The sequence below is a fragment of the Bacillus rossius genome, chromosome 2 (genome assembly GCF_032445375.1).
Source record: "Bacillus rossius redtenbacheri isolate Brsri chromosome 2, Brsri_v3, whole genome shotgun sequence".
Taxonomy (NCBI): domain Eukaryota; kingdom Metazoa; phylum Arthropoda; class Insecta; order Phasmatodea; family Bacillidae; genus Bacillus; species Bacillus rossius.
Genome location: NC_086331.1, coordinates 113,349,999 through 113,366,833, shown reverse-complemented (window position 1 = coordinate 113,366,833; position 16,835 = coordinate 113,349,999). Strand labels below are relative to the sequence as shown.

General features: G+C 31.7%; 1 protein-coding gene across 1 annotated transcript in view; it reads left to right on the top strand.

The window, feature by feature from the left end:
* LOC134528958 (uncharacterized) overlaps positions 1–16,835 on the top strand; it is a 267,148-nt gene that overhangs the window by 107,553 nt on the left and 142,760 nt on the right. The window contains exons 12-13 of the mRNA XM_063362626.1: positions 8,904–9,006; positions 12,653–12,851. Of these exons, the coding sequence (XP_063218696.1) occupies positions 8,904–9,006; positions 12,653–12,851 (302 nt within the window). The remainder of the gene's footprint in view (positions 1–8,903; positions 9,007–12,652; positions 12,852–16,835) is intronic.

Genomic DNA, 16,835 nt, shown 5'->3' with positions numbered 1-16,835 from the left:
CGTGTTAAATTCGAATTATGTAGATATAATATAATTCGAATTGAACTCTGGTTACACCGCGGGGCTCTGCTAGTTAATTATATCTCCGAAGCTAACCAAACATAACAAAATACACAAAAACTACTACCCCCAATATTACCATTTTGCGAAATTCCAGCCCTGAGCGGTAAAAAAGGGCTGAATATGGATTTCAGATAATTAATTTTAATTTCGTATTTAATCAAGCGTAAAAAGATTGGGTACAAATAATCATACGCAAATTACCAACCAAAAATTTACCATTTCGCGAAATTCAAACCCCACGATTCGTAAAACCTAAAAACCTAAAAAAAAAAAAAAAAAGCATTTTGGATTTACGTATTGCTTATTTTATGCGTTTACTTAAATTCATCTTATAATGGGGGTGAAAATGGGAAAAGTTTCATTTATTTTAAAACATCCTATCTACGAAACTAAATTAGAAAGACGTACATTAAATGGTAAAAATAATAAAAATATATATTATTTCACTTACTTGCAAGATTACGCATCTAAAGGGTGTAAAGGGGTTTAGTTTATTTAAATAAAAATGCATATTCCTGAATATACTAGATACGAGGGTTACAAATTAAGAATGGCCAATAAGCATATAGAGTTTCGAATTGTATTTTTTTTTAGTTATCAGGAATCGTCTTTTAAGGGTGTGAAAAGGAGTAAGTATTGTTTTATCATAAAAAATTCATATCTCCAGAGCAAATAAAGCTGGATGTAAGAAAGTTGGCCTTATATAACGTACATAATTTATTAACCACAGTATTTTTACCATTTTTCGATTTTTTACCACAGGGGCAGTGAAACTAGGGATGCTAATTGTTTTAGGAATACATCATATATGTATCCAAGAAAATTAAGACGAAGGTGAAAAACTAAGCAACAATAACGTACAAATTTATGATTACTATAATGTTTTAACCGTTGCCATTTTTTTATATTCGACCACAAAAAGGGATGAAAAGACGCTAATTTTTTATTATTAAAGTCGTATCTCTGAAACTAATCAAGCGGGATGTAAGTTATGTGGTACGATTTATAAACATGCATATTCTACCAACTCTTTTTACAACTTGCTGAAGTACTACTTTTTAAAAGTTTACATATTATAAATATGTTTTTAACTTAAAATTATATCTTCTTATCAAAACAGAATTAATTTAAGATTTTGGAAATTATAATTAAACAAAAGTACTTAAAGCTACCGTCTCTTATTCAACTTTACCGAAATATTACTTTAGAGTTGTAACATGAGTTAGTATTATTAAAAAAAATAAAAAGTTATAAAATTCATTAGATCAGTGTTGGCAAAATAAATTTAAACTCAATATAAATATAAGTTCATAATAATTATTTGGAGTTCACATCTGCAGTAAGAAGAAAAATACTGGTTGAGTTTGGTTTTTGTTTGGTTAATGGATATTGCCATATTTACTTAGTTCTGAATTTGTACATTTGCATCCGTGTGAGAAAAAAGGAGAGGGGTAAAATATTTTGAGATTTTTTTAAGTCGAACTAGGCAAACTAAAAATCAACTAATACGTTGGAAAATAAATTTGATATCTGTTCTATACATTTTGAATAAAGATGCAATTGAATCAACTATAATTAAATAATGGGTGATGTTTGTAATTAAGGTGAATTTATTTAATTATTCTAAGTACATTTTAAACCATAGTAAATGAACATTTTAGTGTAAACTATGGCATAAACTTAGTAAAATGAAATAGGTGAATGTTAATTAATTTTTTTAAATGTCTTACTCAGGAAATGAAAACGAGGTGAGGGTGATTTCGTCAAGGTTAAATATATTTTCTAACACTTTTAAACAAAAGTTTTAAAATCATGTACTTAATCTATACTAGAAATTAAAAAGGCCTACGCATAAATACTAAAAAAAAAGACAAACGGCTTTTGTAATGAAATAAATTTTTTTATGCTCCTGGTAATTTATTTGGTCTGTATAGAGACTAGAGACAGAACACAACACAAATGAAGGATTTTGTAGGTATTATCAACCATATCTTATTGTAATTTATTCTATAATCTGGCTGAAGCTATTTTGGGAGTATACGGAAAGCTGAAAACAAAATGGCCGGTTACGGTGGTTAGAACGCGAGTCCCACGGAATGAGTATTCAGTATCTTATCACTGCGACACCTCGCTTCGTAGATAACGCGTAGGAACATACAGCTCATACATACATACCTGTATTATGTTACAAGGACAGAGTGGCCAGTCAGCTGTTACTACACCATTTTGTATATTTGTACACACACCGAGATTTAATACTAGTTATTTTATTCTGCAAATTTGATATTAGTAATTTTATTTACTCTGCCTTTAAATAATTGAAAATATTACTTAGTGGAGTCCCGTAAAATAATTTGTTTTCATATCTTCAAGAATGTAAACGGTAATGTATTCAAACACTCCACAACTCATAAAAATTTAATTTCATAAAAAGGTTTTTACAGTTTCTTTTACTATTAGCATTATAAGAAAAAATGAGCGATGCGCTCGAGTTTAAAGGTTATATTTATATAATATAAAAAATTGTTTGCATTTATTAAAAATATTTTTTGTAATATAACAAACTATTATATTGTTAAAAATACAGTTTTATGGAATTTTAATATGAAATCCGTTGAATCATTAATCTAAATATTGTTTTATTACAGTTTGTAATTTTTCATTTTTTTTAAAAAAAAAATTAAGAATGCATTTGAATGTGAAATTTCACTTCAAGGTTGAAATGTGTTTGAGAAATATTTTTTATATTTTAAGATAATATTTTGATATTGTCTCAGATTAAGACCAGTACCTTCAGTTATTGACTTTTCTACGACAGCACCACAGGCAGCAAAGTTTGTACACTGCCTTCAACTCCTATGTTTGTGTGTTTGCTGTGTGCACGTGATTGCATTAGGTTATATCTGGTTGAGGTTATTTATAACTTAGTGGCATTTTGTTACATGTTACATGTCTTCTAGTCTTTGCAGATTCATGAAATCGCCTGGATTTGCCATTTAAGAAGGATTGTTTTTTTTTTTCAGATGTGAGAAGATTTTGTGTGTGTATATGATATTAAATTTGGCTCTGAGTTGTTTTTTGGAAATTATTATTATTCGAAACTAGTTTGATTTGGGGAGGAATGACTGTGATTGGCTTTGTGGTTATATGTGGTGGTACTAGTTTATAGATGATTGCATGTGAATGTATACTTAAGTATTTTACGTGTTAATGCTTGGTAAAATTTTGTTGTGTGTGGATGGAAAAAGTTATATTGTTCATATTTTACTGAAACATTTTACGCTATTCAGAATTCGTGAATACCCCGTCTGCGACTAGCAACTATTCAAGATGTTGGTAGGCTCCCTCAGACATGATGAACTGTCTTAATGTCAGCCATAATCTTTAAAACACACAAAACCAAATATTCTACGCACCATATCGTCACATCTGTGATGCCAGAGAAGCATTAAGGCTACATTTATTCTCTCAGCATTCCTAATATATTTTTTTAGTTGATATAGGACAATTTATTGCACACCTTAAAAAATTTGAAATTTTTTATAAATAAAAAAAAACATATTTTTAGTAATTACACTTGTGCACTCTCCACTGTATAGACCAGAGGTTCCCAATGTTTTTCGGCCAAGGAACCTTATGATCAACTTTTCTTTTGGCGCTACCCCAACTCCTTCAAAGAAAGTTATTTGACAGTAATTGTTGCCTGCTTCATGTGACACTCGTTCTGACGCACAGAACCCCAGGGTTCCGCGGAACACATTTTGGGAACCGCTGGCATAGACATCACAGATATAAATAACGTACAAGCATTTTAGCTAACCGTTATTTCTCGAGCGAAAGTGCCAGACCAAGATTGAATTTATTGCGTAATTTTACCCGGAATTTAGGGTAAAATGAGGCATTCGTAGGGTCTTATCTAGTTGATGAGGGAGGGTTTGTGCATCGGGCGCCGCATTTGTGGTGGGGGAGGGGGGGGGGCTCTTGACTGGCAGAGTCATTTTTACTATAGATATTTACTTGAATATCATAGTGTTGTAACACAAAAAAAAATGTTGGAAGGCAGATGAACTTAATTTTTTTATTGGAAGACACAACAACGTCAGCTGTTTAAAAATTGTGTTTTTTTTGGCATGCTATCTAATTTGCGATGGTACGGTGGTACATACCACCTAATAAGGGTACGAATACCTTCTAAATTGTACATGCTGCAACACTGCCGTCGCCCTGTGGGAACCACGGAGGGAAATCCCCACCCGACCTGGGAAAGTCGCGACCCCGCCCCGGCCAGGCGCCAGGGATCTGGAATATCTTCAGCTGATCGCAACCACCCAGCAGGGTCATTGGCCCGGGAATATCTGTTCATGTTTGTGGCATTTCTGTTCTGTCAGTTCAGCCACTTTTGCAGTTTGCGATTATGCAATCTCGTCAACTGTTTCAATTGTGTTGGACAACCGTTTTTGATCACAAAACATGTCAAATAAACCGTCTGGTGCAGAATTCAAAATAAGAGATAAAGAACGAGAAAAAGAAACTCGCCAGTCTTCGCCCTTGTTGTCATCTTGGCTTAGTGCCAATGACGTGAATGAAGAAGGTACATTAACTAATTTTTTAAAAAAAACCTTATGTTACATTGATTTTTATAAATGTTACTTTCTTATTTTATTTTTTGTAATATAAAAGTATTACACTAAAACTTAAATAGGGCCACGTTTATGTATAATACTTAATTTTCCACTACTTTTTTTTTAAGTCCGCAGGCAAACAAAGGACATTAATACTTTGCTGCACGTGTCTGTCTGTCCATTTGCCGCTCTGTTAAGAGATTATGTAGGATTAAACTTGACATTTCTGTGTATACAATTATTGTACTATTTATCGTACTATCGGTTTGTGGGTGTTTCATAGTAACATAATTGGAGAAGCGGTAATTTTAATATTTGCTGATTATATTTTTTATCAATAATTTAGCAGACTTCATTTTGAGAGAGCAAGGTTTACTACTAAAACTCAGAAATACTGGATGGATATAGCAATAATCTTAAAATACCGGTTTAATTGCCATATTTTTATGGAAGTTGGATCAAATAGACCTACAAAATTAACAATTAGTTTAGGTTAGTTTAGTATTAAAAGTTTATGACACACGATTTTTTTTGTAGCTGTGTAGTACTATGGTTAAGTGTAAGAGAAGGATAAAAGCCTTAACTTCGCCGCTAAGTCAATAAATAAATAAATAAATAAATAAAATCCCTTTCAGCACAGCCAACAGGCATAGGTAGATTTCGAAGTACCTGTTTATTCGGGAAATATTTTGAAACTTCTATAAACTTCTAGAACATTTTAAGTACTTACTGTAAATAACATATTTTATGTTCTCCAATATTACAAAATGATTGATTAAATATTTGCTCATTTTCCATAATGCGAAAATATTATAAATATTTCTAACTCAATGTATCCAGCATACAATAGATTCCAAAGAATTTCATATTATATGCTAACTTAGCTATTATTTAAATTTTTTGACCTTCAAACACTATTTTTTATCCCTTGCACTAATAACGTGGTCGCATAAATATTTGGTTTGCACCAAAGGTTTAAGATAATGATGGTTTAAAATAAATTCGAATGAATTGGTAGTAAGTAAATTTTGATTTTTTTTAAAATTTCAATCCCTGTTTTTACGGTAGTAATTCATTTCATAAAAATAGTTTTAGCTAAAGTCTTAGATGAAGTTTATGATTTATACAATAAATTAAAACGGATTTGATAGTATATATGTTTTAAAAAGTCCCTTTCGGCACAGCCTGCAGGCATAGGTAGATTTCGAAGTATCTATTTTTTTCTGGAATGTTTTGGATACTTCTATAAACTCCTGGAACATTTTAAGAACTTAATGTACATAACAACATAAATGTTCGCCAATATTCAAAAAAGATGATTTATCATTTTCACATATTCCATGCAGCGAAAATATTTTGAATGTTTTTAACTTAATGCATCCAGCATTGAATGTCTTAACGAATTTCATATTATTCTTACTAAGGTAGTTATGCAATTATTTTTGTCATCCAAACACTATTTCTTATACCTTGCACTAATCCATGGTCGTATAAATTTTTTTTGGATAAATGTTTAAGGTAATACTAAGACGGTTATTAATAAATTATAACGAATTTTATACTAAGGAAGTTAAATTTTTGTTTAACTTCAACCCCTGTTTTTACGGTAATAGTTCATTTCATCAAAAATTGTTTGAGCAAAAAGATTCTCATAAAGTTTAAGAGTTTTATATTAAATTATATGGATTTAATAGTATATCTATTAAAAAAGTAATGCCTTTTTTGTTTTTATACCCTTGTTATTTATACCCCTTACAGTAATTATTTGTACCATATAATTTACTTCAAATAAATGTTTTCAATAATATATAAAAAGTTAAACAAAAATAGAGTACATGCTAAGGGAGTTCTATTTATTTTCTTATTTCAAGTCCAGGTGTTTTCAACCCCTTGTAGTAATGGTTTGTATTATCAAAAATAGTTTCAACAAAAGATTTCGATTAAAATAAGATTTACGAATAATTTAAACGGATTTTATAGTGTAACTACTAAGGGAGTTATGGATTATTTTTTTTAAATTCGAACCTTTTTTTCAACCCCTTCCAGTGCAGCAATGGTTCATTATATCCTAAATTGTTTCAGACAAAAGTTTTATATAAAAATTATAAAATTTACAAAATATCCAAACAAATTAGATGTTTTGCCTACGAAGGGAGTTATGATATTTTCCCCTCAAACTCTTCTTTATTCTACCCCTTGCAGTAATAGTTGGTCGTATAAAAATCATTTCAGACGGAAGTTGTATATAATAATTTAAGGTTTTACAGTAAAATAGAACGGATTGAACAGTGTACATGGTACGTATATTATGCATTTTTTAAAATTTTCATGCATATTTTTTAAACCCCTGAAACAATGATTCGTCCTATCAATAATTGTTTCAGACAAATATTTTAGATAAACATTATAAGATTAATAAATAATTTGTACGAATTCGATGTTTGTCCTACAAGGGAGTTATAATTTCTTTTTGTCATTCAACCCTTGTTTTTTCAACTCCTTGCATTTATGGTTGGTCGTATAAAAAACCATTTTCAGACAAAATATTTTAGTATTACTCATACGAGTTATAATATGTTCAAACTGATGTGATAGTTTCCATATTATGTAAGTTACGGAGATTTTTCTGTTTTTCAAAAAACCTTCCCCATTTCTACCTCTTTGATCGGATATTGCCCATTAACGACCTCGACCGATATTTTCCACTACTAGGTTTTATATATCATTTTGGAAGTAATTTGTGGAAAATTGCGACAGTAATCGTGTCCAAAAAATTGTGATATGCATATATATATGTATGTGTGTATATACTTTTAAGTTAACGATGGTTTTGGGGTCTGTGTAACATGAAACGAAAAATTATACAAAACATTTCCGAAAGTCGCACAGCAAAGTCAATTTATTTGAAATCTACCTATAAAGTAAATATTATATTTTACTTTCAAACCATGTTATTTTCACCCCTTGCAGTAACGATTGGGTAGCTAAAAATTTATTTTAACAATAACTTTAGATAATATTTAGAAAGTTAAACAAAAATAAGAATGAATTCGAAAGTGTACGTGGTAGGGAAGTCTTATTTATTTTCTTATTACAACCCTAGGTTTTTCAACCCCTTACAATAATGGTTTGCATAATCCAACATTGTTTCATAAAAATGTTTAAAATAAAAATTATAAGATTTACAAACAATTTAAACGGATTTGATAGCGTGCCTACTAAGGTAGTTATAGGATTTTTTGTCATTCAACTCCTGTTTATTCCACCTATTGCAGTCATGGTAGGTCGTAAAAAAAATTAAATGACTTCAGACAAAAGTTATAGATAACGATTCAACGTTTTAAAATAAATTATAATGAATTTAATAGGTGCATATTAAGGGAGTTATGAATTTTTTGTCTTTCAACGCCTGTTATTTTCCACCCCTTGCAGTAATGGTTGGTTACATAAAAAATAATTTTGGAAGAAAGTTATAAATAATATTTTTAGGTTTTACAATAAAAAGAAATGTATTTAATAGTGTACAAGGTACGGTTTTACGATTTTTTAAAAATTTCTACCCCTCTTGTTTTCAACCCCATTCAGCCTTATTTTCCAGGAAAGGCAAATAAAACTTTCCATTTCACAGCTGTTTTGCTTTACGGCCATTTAATTAACTTATATACTAATATAACGTAAAATACAGGTTAAATAATATTTTATACATGAGACATAGCGATAAAGCTATTAGGTCATTTACCGCCCACTAATGAAATCCGTTTTTAATTCCGTGCAGAGTTGAAGAAGGAAGCTCTTATTTTTTTTAACTTGGCGAATCTGGGCAGTGGTCGGTGGTTTTCTCGTATTTCTTCCGTTTCCCTCGCTTAAAAATTACACAGCTACACCATTGTAAGCAATATAGGCCTACTTCTAAAATCATGAATATATGTATCATATCGACGATTATATACAAAATATTTAAAAAAAGAACAAATGTATGGTTGAATGTAAATCTGAACGATATAGCATTCCACATAACAATGCTTCAGTCTTGTTCATGACGACTTCAGCGATAAAATGAATATTTTCCAGGCCCTAGTTCATTGGAATTTCGGTCTGCTCTACGTGTTCTGTACAATTGTGACTTGTTTTTTTTTTAAAGATACATCTTGTACAGACAGTTAAGCTGTCTCAGATTGCACACAGCAGTGATAATGTTTGAGTTCGTGCTGTCAACAGGTACTCGTATGACCCCTTCCAACAGTCGCCCAACGAGAACCCAGAAGCTGAGCTGGCGGTCAATGCGGGCGACTACCTCCTCGTGTGGGGAAACATGGACGAGGTACTGCTCACTTCGCATTTCTATTTCATCTGCATTTCATTTCAAGCCAGTTTTCTTGCACCGTTACGTACTTGCTTAAAAATGTAAATAATAATGTTTAAATCTTATTTTTTTTTAATGTTCGCCTGCACCTTCTAAGTACATGTGTTACTACTTGTCTGAATATGTAGTTTAAGGCATTAATTTTTTAACCGGCATTACAAGCTAATTAAAAATCTAAAGTAAAAGATTTGTGAAATAAATTTACCGAAAATTTAAAATTATAGCTCATTTGTGCAGGTAGTTGATTTGAGGCAAATAATTTTTACATTAATTTGATGTATTTATTGTAACCATTAATTTATATTTTAAGGATTTCATCATATACAATTTTTCAATTAGTTTTTTTATATAAAAATTTTCCCCATTTATCCAATAGTGTAGGAAAAGCAAGATATAAATCATATCATCCCAAGCATTAAAAATTTGTTACGATCTGGTATTTACTAACAGGCTCCAAATTTTAACCACAGGGACAACATAATTAAACATTACATGTAGGTGACTATAACTATCATATTAATTAACCCAGGCCACCACTGTTAATTTGTGTATGTGTTCAAAGCCAGGGTGTATTAGTAGTATGATCATCGAGATTCTGGACCTATCTTTGTGCAAAAATACCCAAACTGACATTTTGGCCAAACGCTTATAATCTCTGCCCTTCCCTGACCACCCTGGCCCACCTAGAGCAACTGTAGATGTCCATGACAGTGTACTGGCGCATGACCCCATTCACTGCATGGAGAAATAAATTCCAAAGAACTACTGGTAGGTGTTGTATGTGCAATACACAAGCCAAAATTACCAGCCTTCGCCATATTTGTCTCTTTGGAACACGTGCGACGTTAATGGAGCGGGAATTTTGGAGAGGGGAGGTACAGCAGAGATACATAGCTCCGTAGCTTCAACATCAAATAACTAAATAAATAGTACTTCATTTAAAGTGATAATTTGTTCAAAAAGATACAACGTAAAGTTTTTATATAGTTCAAGTGCTGAAATCAAAGGATCATTTGGGCCATACGTAACTTTTTTTTTTTGGAACAGCTGATGAAAATCACAGTCCCTTACCTGGGATCCAACATGCGATCTGGTGGTTGAATACCTAACAGCCGGCATTCGCGTGAACTTGAAAACAAAGGCAGCTTATATTCAGTGGTCAAAGTAGCATAGTTGGTAGCACACAGACCAAAGTGCCGTAATCAAAAGTTCACATTTCAGAAAAAAATAATTAATGTATATTTTAGATAGGTGGGGCAATATTTGCCATGTTCTAATGTTAAAAATTATTTTCGGATACATAAAAATCATTTAAATAACAAATTGAATTAATTACGATATTTAGATTTTGTTTACGTTCCTGTAAATTTAATAATATGTTTTTCTTAATACTATCAATGTGAAAATATTGTTCTGGTTCTGTGCGAAGTATTTGTTGTCAAGGAACAAAATTAATTTTTTTTGTCCATAAAAAATTATTTGGCTAAGCTTGCAAAGTGTGTTTAGTTTTCTTTCGTGATATTAACGGAAGAAAAATTCAAATACCTTTGATTATCTCGGTATTTATATGTGACATTTTTTTTATTTCTCAGGTGAAAATATAGTATCTTTTAATAAATTGATACAACATTCAACTCACTGGTTTATAAAAAAATAAAATATATATGTATTTGTAAAATACAAAGCATATTTATGTATATAAAAAAACTAATCCTAAAAATATATTTTCTTTCAAAATATTCACATTCATTGCAAACACCATTCGTAAAAATCACAAGATATTTAATGACATTTGAAATCCAAAAAAATAATCTTTGTTATTGTATTTTTTGCACTATAATTTGGTGTGAATTGCCTTATTCCGTCCAAATTCTATGTTCCTTGAACCAAGATTGTTTCACTGACCTATGAAGACCCTACATTGATACTACAATATAAAAATAATATCATTGCCTATGTAGGCGTGAGACATACTGAGAGACAACTACTCATAGCGAAAAGGAAGACTCATTTTATTGTCTGAATTTATATGAAAAAGGATTCCCAAATTTCCGAATCATAATTCTTGAGAATTACAAATTACTTATTTGGCGACTGTGCCTACAAAATAAATACTTATTAATAAATAAGATTTTTATAGTTCTAGGCACTATGGTAGAAAAGAAAAGTATTTAAGGTACGATTAAAATCAACGCTTGTTTCGAACAATGTGTACAAGATAACTGCTTGTTTCACCTTCAGTATGCCCATTTTAAACAATTTATGATTTTGAGTGTACGAAAATAAAAACAATATTGTTATTGCGTGTAGTATATATCCTATAAAATATAACACATTAATTTTAGTATAAAAAATAATAATTTTTATTATTTTTTTACGATAAACGTGAAATTAGTTTAATAAGTACATACCATACGAAACTGCAAAAGACTCGGTATATTTTCCAGACTTAAAGTATGGGGTGAATGTGCTTAAAACAAATCACCGTATGCTTTCAGTTAGGTTCCTGAAAAATAAAATTTTCAGAAATGCTGCCTTTGAAGTAGTTTTCATTCAATTTTATTCTGATGTAGAATGTAGACAATTACTAACATGAATAAATTATCTAGCTCAACTACTTTTAAAATGAACATTGCAAGAATAAACACCAGTTATGCACTACAAATGGCATTATTTCCTGTGGATATAGTTTTATTGTGTTTTTCAAAAAACCTTCCCCATTTCTACCCCTTTGGTCGGATATTGCCCATTAACGACATCGACCGATATTTTCCACTACTAGGTTTTATATATCATTTTGGAAGTAATTTGTGGAAAATTGCGACAGTTATCGTGTCCACAAAATTGTGATATACATATATATGTATGTCTGTATATACTTTAAAGTTAACGATGGTTTTGGGGTCTGTGTAACATGAAACGAAAAATTATACAAAAAATTTCTGAAAGTCGCACCGCATGGTCAATTTATTTGAAATCTACCTATAAAGTAAATATTATATTTTACTTTAAAACCATGTTATTTCCACCCCTTGCAGTAATGGTTGGGTAGCTAAAAATTTATTTTAACAATAACTTTAGATAATATTTAGAAAGTTAAACAAAAATAAGAATGAATTCGAAAGTGTACGTGGTAGGGAAGTTTTATTTATTTTCTTATTAATACCCCAGGTTTTTTCAACCCCTTGCAATAATGATTCGCATAATCCAACATTGTTTCATACAAATGTTTATAAAAATTTTAAGATTTACAAACAATTTAAACGGATTTGATAGCGTGCCTACTAAGGGAGTTATGGGATTTTTTGTCATTCAACTCCTGTTTATTCCACCTATTGCAGTCATGGTAGGTCGTATAAAAAAACATTACTTCAGACAAAAGTTCTAGATAATAATTCAACGTTTTAAAATAAATTATAATAAATTTAATAGGTTTCATATTAAGGGAGTTATAAATTTTTTGTCTTTCAACACCTGTTATTTTCCACCCCTTGCAGTAATTGTTGGTTACATAAAAAATAATTTCGGACAAAAGTTATAAATAATATTGTGAGAAACTACATAGAAATGTAGGAACTAATTTTTTGTAACGTTGGTGTTTCAGGATGGCTTTCACGACGGAGAGTTATTGGACGGTCGGCGTGGTCTTGTGCCTTCGAATTTCATTCAAAAGCTGGTTGGCGAGGATCTGCTGGAATTCCACCAGTCGGTGGTGCTGGGGCTCAAGGACTGTGACGACAGTGGCATTACCAACATCAGCCATGATCTTGACTTGTCAGGATATTCCCAAGACATTTTCGGAGGTAAGTCATCACTTAAAGAATTTTTTCAAATATATATTTATTTTATCAAATTAACACGAGTACAAGAAATATAATGTGAAAAAAAGTAACTTATATATGTTTCCAATGTATGAGGGACAGAATCTAAAACACAAATTAAAACATTTGATGTATTGACATTTATTTATTTAATTATTTTTACTATTTACACTCCTTTTTATAAGAAACTATAAAAGTGTTTACAAACTTAAAACACCTAAGAAGCAACAAGAATATCACGATTAAGTTGTTTCTTGCACTTGAGTAAAATATTTTATCAGTCAAGCTATAAACAAAATTCTCATCCATCATATAAAATTTTAAACAGACTGCTACTAAATTATTTAATCAAATGAAAACTAATAGAGAATATGATTAGAAAAGAGATATTTCACATCACAAGACTTATCATTGTATTTTATTTTCAGTTATCTGTAAAGTTTGAATATATATTTCTCGTGCAGAGATTTTTATTTAAAAAAAAATTAATAAAGTGTAAAATAGTTCCTAGGATGCAGGCTTCAGAGTGTGAAGCAGGCCAATGACCAGCCACCATATTAGATTTGTGATGTCAGGACGGCCATCTTGAATGACCTTTGACCGTGGAATATGATACTACGACTCTCATTTGACAATTTGGATTAAATTTGACAACTGGATTATACTTTTTCTTAAAGTAAAATTTTTATATAAAAACTATAAAAATATAAAAATATGTAAGTAGTATAGTAGTTTGATAGGTCCGGCACCAAGCTTCAGGCTGATGAGCCGAGAAGCCGACCGCCCTCTTGGATTGTGACGTCACGGTGGCTAATTTGGTGACAAATTTCCTCAAAATTCCTCAAAAAGACAAAAAAACTGTTTTTTTTTTTTTTTTTTTTTTTTTTTTTTCAAAAAATCCAGAGAGGACAAATTTATTCGGAGAGAGGAAAAGAGTTACTTCATTTTCCTCAGAGAGAGGCAATTTTCCTGAAAGGCAATTGTCCTCAGAAGCAAAAACTTGGCTAAAATTTACAATATAAAATAAATATTATTAAAGAATAAAACTAAATATCAAGTGCACTATGGCATCATAAGAGCAAAAGTGATAGGCAAGGGCAAATTATTATAATTTTACACTCTAAAACATATAAACATTGAAATTTTTATTAGCTCTATTCTAGGGCAGCATATTTAAAATGAATCAAAAAGTTATAATTTCTTCAGTTTAATAATAGGTCACTGCGTAGTAGTTTTAAAAATACCCAAACAAACTTACATTGCCAAATACCTCCTTACCCTGGCATTTTTATTCTTCACTTTGTTTTCGTGTTTAAAATTTTGGATTGGGGTTTTTATAACTAAAAATTATTATTTTGTCTTTTGTTCTTTATATGGGGTATGTTTTTTTCTATAATGTTCTTACAGTTTACATTTAGCTTTTTGTTCAACATTGTTTCTGACTTCGACCGAGCCTTTATTGCCTGTATTTTCCCCATATTTTTGCTTTTCTTTCTGTTGCTGTTAGAATCTGGGATTGATATTTTCTTCTTTTAAATTGTTTTAGTAGAAATTTAATGTTTTAGCGCTGGTGAAATATAATGTTAATTTTAATGAAAATTTATTAAGATGCGGTCGGAAAAAACTGGATGACCTTGTAGTTATCTTTGAGAGACTTAGAAGTTTTGGTGCAACTGAACTGTCACTTTCCTCGGAAGATATCTGACTAGATGATAAGAGTTGAAATAAAAAATGTCATGACGCGTCAAAATAGGTTCCGGCGTGTCAAGGCATAGTAATAGACTGAATAATACATAATTTTTTTATTTAAATTCCACGTGATAAAAATATTATTAGTGATTATTTGGTAGCAGAAATTTAATAATAAAACGAAATTACGTTAAAAAAAATGCATGCAGGGATATTTTTTCAGGAATAACCAGAAACACTCGGAGAAAACCATCAAAATAATTATTCGTGTCAATATATATATTTTTTTTTGGGATTTCTCTGTGTGCCACTGGTTATTTCTGGCGAGACTTCTGCTGGTATTCTCCGAATGTTTCTAGTTATTCCTGAGAAAAATAACCCTGCTTGTAGTTTTTTCGTAATCAAGCAAGCAAATTTATTCGGAATTTTGTTTCATTAGTTAATTTCTGCTACCAAATTATCACTAATAATACTATTTGTCATGTGGAATTTAAATAAAAGATATGTATTACCCAGTCTAATACTATGCCTTGAGACAGCTGAGAAACACTCACAAGCATAACGACCTTCCTTCTCCTTGATGACTAGCGAAGTCCTCGTTCTCTTGCGATCGTGAGTGAGAATCCTGCATCCCACATAAAAAATAAATAAAATTTACCTCAACACAACAAGTGACGACATCTGATGGCAAGAATAGATACTACTTGAAACAAGTTCTTTTGCATGAGATAAATTTACTATCGCAGCTGAATTGAGTTAAAGACAGTTAGAGACAAGTAGTCTCGTAGCCTCGTAGACTTATAGCCATTTAGCCACGTAGTCTCGTTGCCTCGTACACTGGTAGCTTCGTAGCTAATAGCCTTTGTTTCCATGTAGCCTCATAACCTTGCAAACTTGTCGTCCTGTAGTCTCTTAGTTTTGCAGCTTCGTAGTCAAGTCACCTTGTAGCCAAATATCGCTGGAACAGATAGGCCTAAGACAGCTAGAGCCAAAAATAGGTGGAGTCAAAGACAGTTGAAGGTATTGTAGCCTACTGTAAATTGGCGATCGCATCCTATTGATTTGAATGTTCGTGAAAATGTACGTCCTTTACGTTAAATGCGCGTAGTCAAGTCTATAGTATCGTATCCTACTGTTGAGATCGTATCCCTATAATGATATCATATCGCTTTGACGAGAGCGTATCCCTCTGACGAGAGCTTATCCCTCTGATGAGAACGTTTTCCTCTGACGAGAATGTGTCACTCTGATGAGTTCGTATCCCTCCGATGAGAGCGTATCCTTTTCGTTGATTGTGCTTCCGATCGTGCTTTCTTTTTTTTAACTGTGTTTCCATTTGTGCTTCCTTTTCGTTGATTATGCTTCCGATTGTGCTTCCTTTTCGTTGATTGTGCTTCCGACTTAAATGTGCTTCCTTTTATTTAAATGTGCATCGATAAGTCAGTAGTCGGGCCATGATTGACCTCCTGGTTCGGAGATGCCTGGTCTAAACGCTTGACATTGAACTTGACCTGTTTAAAATGTCGGTCAAGTATCGACAAAAATTATCTCTTGGTTTGGAGAAGCTTGGTCTATGCACATGATTTTGTACATGAACTGTTTAAAATGTTCGCCTAGTATCGTTGAATAATACCTCTTGGCTTCTAACTGGATGTTTTTGACCACCTAATGGATGCGCCTGGCTACCAACTGGAGCTGGTCTGGCCACCTACTGGACATGCGTTTCTGGCTACTGCATAGACGTATCTGGCCACCGACTTGGCATGTTAGCCTTACCAACCGACTGGACGTACGTGCCTGGCCAACCGACTAACATGCATAGCTTACAGCTAGACATCAAGACGTGTTTGGTCACCGATTACATACCTTGCCACTGAATAGACATGCTTGACTGCCAACTGGATGTGCCTTGCCACCTACTGGACGTGTGTGGCCACTGATTAGACGTGGCTAGTTAATCGACTGTCATGTGGAGATGCCCTGAAAACTCATGTCAAGGCATGAAAAGGACTCGCTTCGACTTCTAAGAAGAATGTAAAAAAAAAAAAATTGTAATTTGCTTGTTTTTTCGTACTTCTAGAATTTCTGCAATAAATTTGTTATTGTAATTTTGTTGTTTTTTCTCGAAACTGTCATTTTTTGGTACTTTTGATTAAATTAACTTTTATTGCATCAAGCAAGAATACAACCAAGGATAGATATCGATATAAACAAAAATTATTTTAACAAGTGATTTTTAAAATGATTTTTAGAATTTTCCCCGAATTTACAGCTGAA